We start from the raw sequence: 13,630 nt of genomic DNA on the forward strand, positions 1-13,630 counted from the left end.
GACAGATACGGAGAGATGAGAGAGAGACAGTCGAAGGCAGACATAGAAACGAATGGATGAGAGGAACTGGGAGAAATTGTGAGGCTGATGGTGCATCGCATTGCTGCTTCATTGTTGATGCAGCACCTGCCTCTGCACGCCCAATATATCTCTCCTTCTCACTCACTCACACACCATTTTTTAGCCACTTTCAGCCAAGCACCTGAAATCTACTGGAAATTTGACATCAGTGTTTAATGTTTAAATAAACCCAAGTCTAAATTGAATCCCATCACTTTAATTGAAAGGCCACAGCATGCACAAGCACACAGTATGCAGAGGTAAATAATATGCATCCTTTTTGTTCATCTTCTTAAAAGCACTGACGCTTGTCATTTTAATTATCACTCTTATTTCATACCCATGGAAATAAAATAAGTGTAAAACAGAAAATACTGAGGTTCCTTTCATGTCAGATTCATCTAAAAAAGGTGCATTTTGGTGGTGCAGGACAAGGGGAAAAAAAGACTAGAACAAAACATAATAATCATCAGTCAACCTAAACCTCCATGCCAATGCTTACAGTATTTATATCTACTAATATAATTATATTTATTAATAAGCCAAGTTCACAACCTAACATTTGGTAATATTTACCTCTGCTTCAGTACAGTCGGCGGTCCACTATGTTCACAATGGTTTTTACTTAAGACATCGTTTTAAATCATTAATAACCGCGAGAAGTTCCTTTTTCTTAGTCATATGATTAGATTTGTAATTTGAGTGATGCTTCGATGGATCTTCACCAGTGTGTCTTCCTTTGATGCGACCTACCTCGTGTAGTTTGAGTGTCTTCTTGGAGGCCTCACAGGTGCAGCCGTTGTTCCAGTTCTCAGTTCCGCAGCCACAGTTGCCTCCACAGCGTTTGACGAGCAGACATCGAGGGAAGAAGACGGCATTGGTGGCCTTCAGCTCCTCGCGAAGGTTCACAGAGTAGTTGCGAGGCGTACAGCTGTACCGCTTGACGTCTTCGTAGAGACGGTTCAGATCAACTGGACAGTGAGTGACAAAAAGACTTAGTTAAGTTTTTTTTGTATTTGTGTTTCGTCTTTGTTGTTGTGATTTTGGACTGCACTGAAGGAAGGGGGAGATAGAGACAAAAAGCCGTTTTGATTTATAATTGCTTGTCTATTGCTTTGTATCATCATTAATAGAAATGTGACATGTTGGAGACAATGACGGAAGAAGAAAAAACTGGTATGTTATTCATACTAAAAAATATGCTCAATATTGATTGAAAGACAATGGTTGAAGGCAGAAGGGGACTATTCAATATGAGTTCAATTGAACAATAATTGACTGTAGAGGATCAGATGGGGAGAGTAGAAAAGCCTAGATGCAGAAAGAGAGACCACAGGCCAGAAGAGGAAGCAAGGGCCATTAATTGATTGTAGATTGAATTTATTGAGCGCAGTCTTTCTTCATGTCACCACTTTAGAGAAATTCACCTCGTTTGTGCACATAGGACCTTTGTTCATTGGCTTCCTGCAATTGTTCAAAACTAATTTCAAAAGAACCAAAGGGATTATGGGACAAGCTGCAGGGAAATAAAGGAATGAGTAACACTTCCAACCCAGGAGCTCAAGAACCATAAGCCTGATTCAAATCTGTCTGTATTTCTATATGTTAAACTAGGATTAGCATTTGAGACCACTGACTGAATGAAATAAATGCCCATTGTTGCTCAGACAAAGGAGAGTGTGAGGACAAACTGTAAAAGGTGAGCATTTATTTTGAGATGGATAGATTTATTTGTAGCCAGAACAATCATGTCAACTTATTCAGGATTGGTAGGGTTACTTAAGATATTCTGATCCAATTATTAATTACCTGTTGAACATTTTTTGTCAGCCTTCTAATCCAAGTATCACAATGCCTTAATGTGATGTATCAACATGCCTTAATGTGATTAGTTTCTGTTACTTTTAGATATGACCAATACCAAAAATTACATATTTTGTAAAGCAGAATGGTAGAACAACATCACAGTACAGTTCAACTTTGCCTTCCAGCAGTAGTAACCATACAAATTAAATTAACCTACATGCAAATTTTGCTGTAGCAAAAATTTTAAGCTGTTCGCTAATTTCCTACAAACCGTCTTTCACGCTTGGAATCCTCTCGGCAAAAGGGATAATCTTGATGAACCTTACACTGTGCAAACCCACCTGCTTCATGGAAGCTCGTTCTTTATTTAAAAATCTATTGTACGATTGTAATCCTTCTAATAAAACCCATTTTTACTAAATGTGTTGGTAATCAGATTATGTCTGTAGATTTTTTTCACTAACTGTAACGCAATACAGTTCCGCGTTTACATAAATCTGTTCAAAGTATTACATTACTCCCTTAGTCTGCTCATATTCTGCAGGCAATCCAGAGTTGCTTAAAAAATAAAATACAAGAGACGAGACGAAAAATAGAAAAGAAAGAAAAGGCAACAATCATCTGCAGATTGAGTGCTCTCTTCACTGAGGTCATCAGCAGGATAATCATCACCACACTGTCCATACCAAGGGTGGCGATTACACAAGGCAATTGAACCAATGATTTTGTTCTACTTTAACGCACAACTCTACACTGAATTTGAAAAAAATATGTTACAAAAATATGTTAAAAAAGAATGTCTGTCTGTAACTACTGCTAGCTACTTTGACAATAAAATCACTTTTCATCTCTGAAATTGGAAAAACATAATGTATCTAATCAATTGTGACCTGTGTACAGATGTCTTCTCTGTATAAATTCCAATACTGAGGCTCGATTTTGTGAAAACATACAATACTTTTTAGCACATTCAGTTATTTAAAAGCATGTAGGAAAAATATGTATTTTGAAAGAAGGCAATTACACAAGACAATTACACAAGCTCATTACACAAGGCCATTGAAACAGCGTCTCATCTTTGAAAAAGAGCTAAGCAGCTAGGACTCAAGGTTATTCCACTATCAGCCTGATTCTAGGTCCTATGTTAGGTCGCTGGAAAATAAGATGGATGAAATAAGACTCAGGTGAACCCAGCAACGGGAAATCAGAATCAGAAGCTGCAGATGCTTTACACGACTATTTTGAATGTACAAACTGGCACATGTTCAGTGACCAGCCACCCTAAACAAATCCACAGAGGAAGCCGTCTCCATTGCCCTCCACTCAGCTCTTGCACATCTTGAAAAAAGCAATACCTACATCAGAATGTTCTTTTTTAATTTAAGCTCAGCGTTCAACAGTCTCTCCCATTAAACTGATTGGTGAATTTAGCACTCTGGGCTTGGGTACCTCACTCTGCAACTGGTTATTAGACATCCTCACAAACGGACCCCAGGCAGTTTGGTTTGGCCTGCACACCTTCGCCACTCCAGGGCTGTGTGTTAGTCTCATCCTGTTCATGCTGTACACCCACGACTGCTACCCCAGACATGAAGGAAACTCTGTTGTGAAGTTTGCAGATGACACTACCGTCATTATCCGGATTTCAGAAAACGAAGAGACTTTATATAGTGAGAATATATACAAATTTGCAGAGAGGTGCTTGGAGAACAACCAACTGCTAAATGTCAGTAAAACCAAGGAGCTGATTGTTGATTTTAGAAAAAATGAGCTGAAGACACACTCAACATCAAGGTCTCCATCAATGGAGCTAAGATGGAGCAATTGAACAATTTTAACTTCCTTCGAATCAGCATCACATACAAGACATGGTCATCACACATCTCTATCCTCTATCATCTCTATCTCTACCAATCTCATAACTCAAGAAATTAACGTTCTTGTTAACTTTTAAATAGGAGCAATAGAAAGCATCCTGATTCGATACGTTGCCAAGTGGCTTGGGATGTGCACGGCCCAGAACAGGAGGGCTCTACAGCTGGTGATTAAAACAGCCCAGGAAACCATCTTTGGAACCCATCTACATAGCATTAGTGATATTGGTTAGAAGAGGAGCCTGTGAAGATTTGAAAAAAGCTATAAGCACCCCAGCCATAGCCTATTCACTTTCCAGCCTGTGTGTTACAATGCACACAATACATTTTTATAGTTCTCTCTACTTTGATGATGTTTTCTCAGAGGTGAAGGACTTCTGTATTGCAGTGAAAAAACATGGCCACAGTGAGTAAAATATGACAGGAGTGAAACTGCTTGGGGTTCAGAGGGTTAATGGTCTCCTAAGGTTCAGAAGTGACAGCCTTGAGCACCATGGGAGGCACCCACTCCCGTGTTCACATGGACACAGTCTGGCGCTTCACGACCTGCAGATCCACTTCTGGGGAGGATGACTGAACATCCTCTCAGCAGAAGAAACATGACAAGAAGAAATCGCTGATGCATTCAGCTTTATGGTGGAACTGTCCTCTGCCCAACAGAAGGAGGCCAAAAGTTTTAAACTGAGAAAGCAGAGTAGTGGATAGGGCTTGCCCTTTAGGCAGTGATGGTGGACTGAGCCTATTCATGCTGGATACTATTCACCAGTCTAAAGCCATTCAACGCCAAAACCATGAGTGGCTGCCCAAGTATTGTCATCTGCTTACTGCACTGGGTCTCCACAAAACTATGATTAAAGTGGCAGCATCACCAATTGCTTTTGTTCTGCAATCATGGCGCCATTCTCCACTCGGGAGCTTTCAGAATGAGTGTATGACTCAATGCCGACCTTACCCAATTCCTGTACACACGAGAAACGAGAACGAAGAAGAGACCTTCAACAATTATCAGACTGAAAGAAAAAAGCAACAATAGTTTTGGATATAAGGGCCATTTCTAAAGTCCGTACAGAGTGGAGTTGGTTGTTTGATTCTTTCTAACCTATAGAGCACATAGAGCCAAATAGAGGATCAAACGGTATGATCCTTTTTGAAACAAATGCAATATACTTTTAACAAGTTTATTTGCAGGGGAGATTAATTAAATGTTCTTAGACCATTATTACATTTTTCCACCTCATTGAAGTGCAATGGTCTTTTATGACCCAATATAATAATAAAGGACTTTTCCTGATAAATAATTTGCGGTGAACTACAGCTACAGTACTACTTGGTTAGATTGGCTTGCATTGGCTTGGTTTGAGCGTTTCTGCAACAATTCAACAACAAAGGTCAGTTATACCTCTGTCTAGAATTTGAATGTCCTTATTAGTTTAACAATAATAATTTTGCTTAATGTGCAATACTGTGTGTGTGATTGTGTGTGTAAGAGAGAGAGAGAGAGACCAAAGCACTGGGGTCACGGGAACCCTAATGGCATTGATAATCAATAAGCAATTGTACACAGAAAGAGATTTTGCTGTGTGGGTTTTACCATTCAGAAACAAAACATGTGGGAAACCCAATGAACAACAATCAAGAGAGACGAGCAGGCGGCATAATCATTTGCTTTGGCAATACATAGAGGGGTGGAACGTGCACTATTAAGTATATTGACAACATTTATCGTGGTCACATTTAAGTGTTTACAGCATGTGTTGAATTTAAGGCCTTTTCAGTTGCATGGCAAAAAAAAATATAGAAAGAAAATGCAGCAACAGGAAGCTAATGTATGTCCGTGCTTTTGCGTGAGAGGTGTTGTAATAGTGCTTGCACGCTCCTCTGAAATCGCTGCATTCTGTCTTAGAGACAGTTGCTGTGTGTGTACGCATATCCGCTATACAGACGGCTTAATGGAAATTGGATTATGTCTGCATTTGTGGGAGTATTAACAGGTTAAATGAGGACTGATTCAAACAGCATGTCTTTGTTTTGTTTCAACAAAATTAGGGTAATATATTTGTGTCTATTTAGGATAAGTGGAGACATAACAATTGGGTTGACACCAATGTGCAAATTTGCATAAAAATAGTGAGAAACGAAAATAATAATTATAATTGCTACTCTATTCTGATAATAATGAAACACTGCTGTACAACCTGTTTTGAAACTGATGAAATGTCATGTTTTATTAGACTACTGGTACAATAACAACTGACTAACTTATGATGTAACATGGAGTAAAAATTCCTCATCATCTAGGACTACAGCACATTCTGCCACACTAAATATACTTTTACTTTTGTTGTGAAAAGTACCCGTGACAGAACCCATCATAGCTGCTTTTGTGATTTTACTGAAGAGCAGATTTTCATCATGTGATGGTTTCATAGTTAAAAAAAAAATTGTAAGGATATCAAGGGTCATGATAGGTGTCTAACATTTGTAATGTTTGTTACTCACAAGGCGATGCAAGGCTTGATGTAAAGGGGGCTGGTACAAAAGCACAGTGAGTTACCTGCCAATGTTTCAGTTATAACATATGAGTGAAGATGAAGCCAAAGGTCATGTTTGAGTGTGTAGGCGTGCTTGTGTCTCTTTAAAGGGAATGAGTGTAATCTCAGAAAAGCAGTGGCGTGGAACCCTGTCAGGGAGACGGAAGACTGAGAGCAAGCAACACTGTGAGAATGACTGTCACTCACAGAAGCCACCAACATGAAAAATGTGTTGTATCTGTGCGGTTTGGTTGAAAATTATTAAATATAGTCTGCCCTAAAGTTCTAGTCAGGGCTTTGTATTCCAATGTTTTTGTGAATTTATTTATGCCTTAGTTACTTGGTCTTAAAAGTTTCCCAATTAATATTATATTTTGACTTACTGTCCTTCTTGGGAACAAAGGCGGGTGTGAGCTTCTAAGTGTGTGTGTCTTAATGAAAACAAAGCTAAGCTGCTGACAGTGGCAGATTTCTGCTCTGCTGCACTGGTTGAATTTCCAATTAGAGAGAGGTACGCATGTACAGTGTATCAAAGACCTGCAGCACCTATGCACCTTTTCTGTAGTGCTGCAACACACACACACTACCCATATATGGAGCCTTCTAATGCCAAGCCAACAAACACATGCACTGATAAATAGAGATAGATTTGCTGTCAAGCACAAACGTTTACTAAGGAACAGGAGAGCCCTCGGGTAGAAAGACAGAGTGAGTGTAGGAGAGAGATACTGAGGCACAGGTGAGAGAGACAGGTTGAAAACACTCTGGTCTGTTGCAAACTTGAACACTTCTATACTGTAGACACACATATGCTCCAATGATTGGGTGACGTGTGTGTAATGAGCATATTCCTGCCAGTACATCCGCTATCTGTGCATTTTAGGGACAATATCTATTGCCTCAGTGACCCCAGGTCGTTGGCACCTACTTACAGTAAATAATTGCCTTGAACGCTGCTCCTGTGTCACCTTAAATCTGTCACTGACTCACTTTTAGACCCACTAGAGGGCAATCTGCTCATTTGATGATGCAACTGCTTAGTCAGGCTACAGTATGTTGTTGCATCATAATATGAATCGGAGCTTCTTTTTGCTAATGATCTGTTCTTATTTCAGAAAACTATAAATCGTATAGAAATCTCTTTCAATTATTAAAAAGTACTTTCACACCCAAATTCATCAGGAAGCTTTTTAATCCAATTTATTTTCTTTTTCAGCTAAGGAAAGTTAAATACACAGATGTTTCTTCAACCTTTTATATATACTTTCCTACATACCAAATGAATTGTGGTACGAGATACACTCAACCACTGAATATGCAACTTTTTTTTTTTTTTTTTTTCTCATTGGCTGTCACCTGTGCTATATGTCATTGTTCCGCAGCACAGTCATTTCAGTCCTCACTTATAATTTTCTTTAAAATACCGAGCAGTAGACTTTGACCACTGCAATGCTGTACCACTGAGCTTTATGTATGGCGCAATATGTAAGATTGGGCCTCCTGCTGTGTGGGTCTTTCTTGGTCAGCACAGGGCGACACGCTCTCCCCTCCCCTCTATTACACCAGCTAACAACAACTGCACCAGTCTGCAGCGAAATTCTGTGAACGCAGCAGAGTTGTTGAGGATCACCATCTGCAGCACTATTAAATGTTTTTTTCCCTCAATGTCTTTCTTACATTTTGATACGTGTTAGTAGTCAATGTTTCTGTTAAATGTCTCTTTATACATGACAACACTGTACAAAAGCTTAAAGATTATGTGCTTGATCCATAAGATCATACACCAAGGGTGTAGTAATAAAACCAGAGATGATTTTTTTATGGCTGCACAATTTTCAGATGCTTATATCAGGAAATGTAGGGATCTCCAATATACTTTTTTAAAGCCCACTTTAGCATTAGTTTCTTTATTAATGTACTCGAAAACCCCATTCACAAGGGGCTTGAAGTACTCTGCAGTACTCTTCATTTTTCATAATTAGATAGCATCCAATTAATAGTAAATACTGTCTCTTCTCTTCATCATATCTACTCATAGTCTTATGTTACAGTTATGTATTGTAATGTATCAGCACATTCCATTTGCAGCAGTTATATTAAAGACAAATGGAAGTTATTATTGTCTTACCGAAAGTACATGCAGGGACATGTACTTTTTGGGTTTAGTTCTCTGCAAAACTGAATTTGTTTAAGATGATGTACATATGTTTGTTGAACAGTTTCATTTATGGCTTATAAAACATGGGGATTTTGAGTACATCTTACCTTTATTATGTCTGCTTGCCAAATGATAGGCCCTGGATCTATAATGTAGGTGTGTTTGAGTATAGATACTGTCCAGGTCCTGTTTCCAGGTGTCTGGGCTCAGGGTTCTGAAAAGCTGTTCTACAGTGTCAAAGGCAGCTATGGTCCGGTCCAAATCCTCCAATGAGAAAGGAACCTCTGTGACTGCCGCTGGCATCTGCCCTCGACCACTGTCCTGCAAAGAGAAAATGATAGACAAAATTAGGAATTCTATTAATCATTTGAGCATATTATAACTTTGGCAGTTGTACAATAAAAACATTAATACCTACAGCACATTAGGGAAACCACGGGTAGCCATGGGCAAAAACCTCCTTGGAAATGTGTGAATCAGTCTATTATTTCCTTCATCAATTATTTTCTTGTGCAGAATTGTAATACAAGCCCTTTAAAATGGTAACTGGAAAGCCGGGGGGAAAAGTCACTGTGAAGTGTTGCATTGTGGGATAGGGAGAAAAAAAAAAAAAAAAAAAAAATTGTATTACATTTGGAAACCTAACCCTTCTTTTGCAGCTAAGGAGACATTGGTTTTCTATGCAAGCATTGGAAAGGTATCCAAGGATTCATTGGAAGATTTGGAGGTATCAACAGAGAACCTGCCACAGTGGCTTTTGGTCATACTGACTCCTCTAACACTGTGGTCATTAAGGAGATCCCTACTAAACATGTCAGACAGAGCTTTTAGTGAAATGAAAACAGATTTTAAGGAGACGTCTTGACCTGATGTCCAGGTCCATCAGTGTCTTCCTCCACAGTGTAGCTCTTTCTCTCAAAATCTGTAATGCATTTAAATTACAATGATATACTCTGTTATCTCTCTGTATTGTGGAGTGTGATCAAATGCTTAAAAATGGCGCATTTGCTGTGACTATAAATACTCTCCATGCACTTAAACAGCATATACAGTGGGTACGGAAAGTATTCAGACCCCTTTAAATTTTTCACCCTTTGTTTCATTGCAGCCATTTGCTACCATTTTCGCATTAATGTACACTCAGCAACCCATCTTGACAGAAAAAAACAGAAATGTAGAAATATTTGCAAATTTATTAAAAAAGAAAAACTGAAATATCACATGGTCATAAGTATTCAGACCCTTTGCTCAGTATTGAGTAGAAGCACCCTTTTGAGCTAGTACAGCCATGAGTCTTCTTGGGAATGATGCAACAAGTTTCTCACACCTGGATTTGGGGATCCTCTGCCATTCTTCCTTGCAGATCCTCTCCAGTTCTGTCAGGTTGGATGGTGAACGTTGGTGGACAGCCATTTTCAGGTCTCTCCAGAGATGCTCAATTGGGTTTAGGTCAGGGCTCTGGCTGGGCCAGTCAAGAATGGTCACAGACTTGTTCCGAAGCCACTCCTTTGTTATTTTAGCTGTGTGCTTCGGGTCATTGTCTTGTTGGAAGGTGAACCTTGGCCCAGTCTGAGGTCCTGAGCACTCTGGAGGAGGTTTTCTTCCAGGATATCTCTGTACTTGTCCGCATTCATCTTTCCTTCAATTGCAACCAGTCGTCCTGTCCCTGCAGCTGAAAAACACCCCCATAGCATGATGCTGCCACCACCATGTTTCACTGTTGGGATTGTATTGGGCAGGTGATGAGCAGTGCCTGGTTTTCTCCACACATACCGCTTAGAATTAACGCCAAAAAGTTCAATCTTGGTCTCATCAGACCAGAGAATCTTATTTCTCATAGTTTGGGAGTCCTCCATGTGTTTTTTGGCAAACTCTATGCGGGCTTTCATATGTCTTGCACTGAGGAGAGGCTTCCGTCGGGCCACTCTGCCATAAAGCCCCGACTGGTGGAGGGCTGCAGTGATAGTTGACTTTGTGGAACTTTCTCCCATCTCCCTACTGCATCTCTGGAGCTCAGCCACAGTGATCTTTGGGTTCTTCTTTACCTCTCTCACCAAGGCTCTTCTCCCACGATTGCTCAGTTTGGCTGGACGGCCAGGTCTAGGAAGAGTTCTGGTCATCCCATACTTCTTCCATTTAAGGATTATGGAGGCCACTGTGCTCTTAGGAACCTTGAGTGCTGCAGAAATTCTTTTGTAACCTTTTTGTAGCCAGATCTGTGCCTTGCCACAATTCTGTCTCTGAGCTCCTTGGGCAGTTCCTTCGACCTCATGATTCTCATTTGTTCTGACATGCACTGTGAGCTGTAAGGTCTTATATAGACAGGTGTGTGCCTTTCCTAATCAAGTCCAATCAGTTTAATTAAACACAGCTGGACTCCAATGAAGGAGTAGAACCATCTCAAGGAGGATCAGAAGAAATGGACAGCATGTGAGTTAAATATGAGTGTCACAGCAAAGGGTCTGAATACTTATGACCATGTGATATTTCAGTTTTTCTTTTTTAATAAATTTGCAAAAAATTCTACATTTCTGTTTTTTTCTGTCTTCAATACTTGAAGAATGAATACCGCTTTATATCAAACACCGTCCTCCTGATGTTTTTATTTCTGAATGTGATTTTCCTTTATATGTTGTTACTTTTTCACCACAATGAAAATATACTAAGTAGCAGCATATTGCACAGACAATTCCTAGGTGACTCCTGCTACCTGCTGCAGCATATTTATCTAGCCAGGAGGCAATTGAAATCAAATGCTTTAAGCATGTAGGACACCTGTGACATTAGCTGCCATAATCAGCACTGACTTCCATACAGGTCAAAAGACACAAGGGTTGATGATGACAATATGTCAGGAGACTTGGATTCATTGAAGATAACAGAAGTACAACTTTGAGAGTTAACATGTGCTAACATTTATTGTAAGAACTTTAATATATGGAATCAGTGTATCTTATAAATTATCATTTTGGTATCACAACATGCTATAAACATGTCACTCGGGTTCATGTAAAACAAGTGCTCCATCAGATTACTTTTCAAATAACTATATAGTGTCATCTAATGCAAGTTGTATTTACTTTCACTACTAATTGTAAATTGTTTTAAATTATTTTTGAGAAGCTGAGAGCAAATGAGAAGCTGAGAGCTAAAAAAGAATATCAGAATTATAATGAATGATTCACACTTTGTGTTATCTCACTAATGTAAAAAACAGTTGTCAACTTGAACCTAATTTAAAACAACAATTTGAATATAAAGTGGAAGAGGCCAAGAAGCGGCACATATATATTCCATCTGCACTTGCAGTGACATATCCATACATATAAAAAAAAAACATACACCCACATACGTAACCATCATCAACCCATGCAGAAAAACTGCCTCGCAGTCCAATGCACAGTAATTATTATGGTCACATTTATCACTGAACCCCACTGCTCATACACACGGACACACACAAATTACACTGATGTGTGTATAAAAACATTAGTCTATGGAATCATGTCATTTTAAATCTCAGGCAACATTCATATTAAGTACAGTACGTACATGGATGACTGTATTCTGTGTGGGGGGGTGCGTGCCTATGCAACAGGGCCATATGTCGTATTTATTAGTGTAGCCATTGTTCCCTGTTGTGTTTAAGAAGACATATATGTGGGGTGACAAGCTGTGAAGGGTAGGCAGGTGGTATGTGTTGAAATACACATTAGTTTGGAACAAGGGAGCTGTAGATTTTCGAAACAACTGAATAATCCTAGTGATGGTGACATTTTCCTAACTGTACATATCTTTTTATGTTTTGCCAAACTATGAAATACACATTTCTTTATTCCATTCAATGGCTAATGTGTGAACTCTGTTTCTGCCCAATAACATATCTTATTATTAGTGAGGTCAAGCATGCCTTTTTAATTAATACATTTTTAACAATTCATGAAGTGTGTATGTGTATGCATGACTCACCGACATGGGCATAGTGACAGCCTCCCAGTTGGTGTTGGATGCAGGCAGAGGGGAGTCATACTGCAGGAACGGACGGCAGAAATGACCAATCATCAGTTGATCAATTGTGGATGAGAACCATACCGAGGAGAAGACAAGGAAGATGATTAGCAAATTAATGAAAACAATATTTGGTGTTTCCTATAAAGTGCTTTGAAAAGGTCAAGGTGCTTTTCAGTTAGTGGTAAAAGCAGATTCATTATGACAGATTGAAGCCTTCAGGTAAAATAATACTGATGCAAAGAGTTCCCAAGGATACTGAATATCTGATTTAGGAAAGACACAAAGAATCATGATCTTGTGTCAGGGAGTTTTTCAATTTCTCAAACATGACAATCCAAAATTGTTTATATTTATACACATGCTCTTAGTACCTGTAAGTGATGGTTGAGGTTAGGCAACTGCAGTAAAACCACATGTAAAAAGTTGAAGCGTGTTTCTAAAGGCAAATGCATTACATCTACCTCTCCATGCTCTTACCTTCTTTAGGTTTTGACACAGCTTGTTTGAGACAAAGTGGAGCTTTACATGTTATGTGAAGTTATTCAAGCTATTCAGGTGTCTGCCTGTCTGTTGGACTGTCAGTGTGTCAGGAAAATCCCCAAAGAATTTCCAGAGAAACCGGCCACAGCATGCCTCTCTGTGTATCCGTGGAAGTATTGAGAATCTGGTCAAAGCACGTTTAGATGATAAACACTCATCAGACTGACATGTTTGGCACACATGCACACATTCTTTGTCTTTTTCTTTCTCTCTCTCACACAGGCACAAACACTGTCTCTGGCATCACCCTTTACACACACACACAAACACACAAACACACACACAGACACACACACACACACACACACATTAGAGCACGCTGGAAATCAAATCCCTCTCCTTGAAGAGTCTTAAATACCATCTCTAGTCAATATGGAACAATAAATCAGTCTCAACCACACTTCAAAGACACTGTGCTCTCACTTTGTCTCTGCCTGTGTGTAAGTGTGTGTGTCTGCTAATGTAATAGAGTTGACATCAAAGCCTGTCGGTGTGCAAGCGTTTTTGTTTAACATAGTGTCGCATGTGGCCTTTGGATAAATGTAGTCATACACATAAAAGCACTACTAAACCAGCTGTGATTGAGGTCGGAGGATTTTCTGTAAGAGTGTGTGTGTGTCTGTGCGTGCAAGTAAATGCATGTTTACAGA

General features: G+C 39.4%; 1 protein-coding gene across 1 annotated transcript in view; it reads right to left on the reverse strand.

The window, feature by feature from the left end:
* Positions 1-13,630, reverse strand: part of pdgfd (platelet derived growth factor d) — a 53,511-nt gene that overhangs the window by 3,609 nt on the left and 36,272 nt on the right. The window contains exons 4-6 of the mRNA XM_054600710.1: positions 12,399-12,458; positions 8,537-8,750; positions 814-1,031 (exon numbers count right to left, since the gene is read on the reverse strand). Coding sequence (XP_054456685.1) covers positions 814-1,031; positions 8,537-8,750; positions 12,399-12,458 — 492 coding nt within the window. The remainder of the gene's footprint in view (positions 1-813; positions 1,032-8,536; positions 8,751-12,398; positions 12,459-13,630) is intronic.

The sequence above is a fragment of the Anoplopoma fimbria genome, chromosome 1 (genome assembly GCF_027596085.1).
Source record: "Anoplopoma fimbria isolate UVic2021 breed Golden Eagle Sablefish chromosome 1, Afim_UVic_2022, whole genome shotgun sequence".
In the NCBI taxonomy this organism is placed as follows: Eukaryota; Metazoa; Chordata; class Actinopteri; order Perciformes; family Anoplopomatidae; genus Anoplopoma; species Anoplopoma fimbria.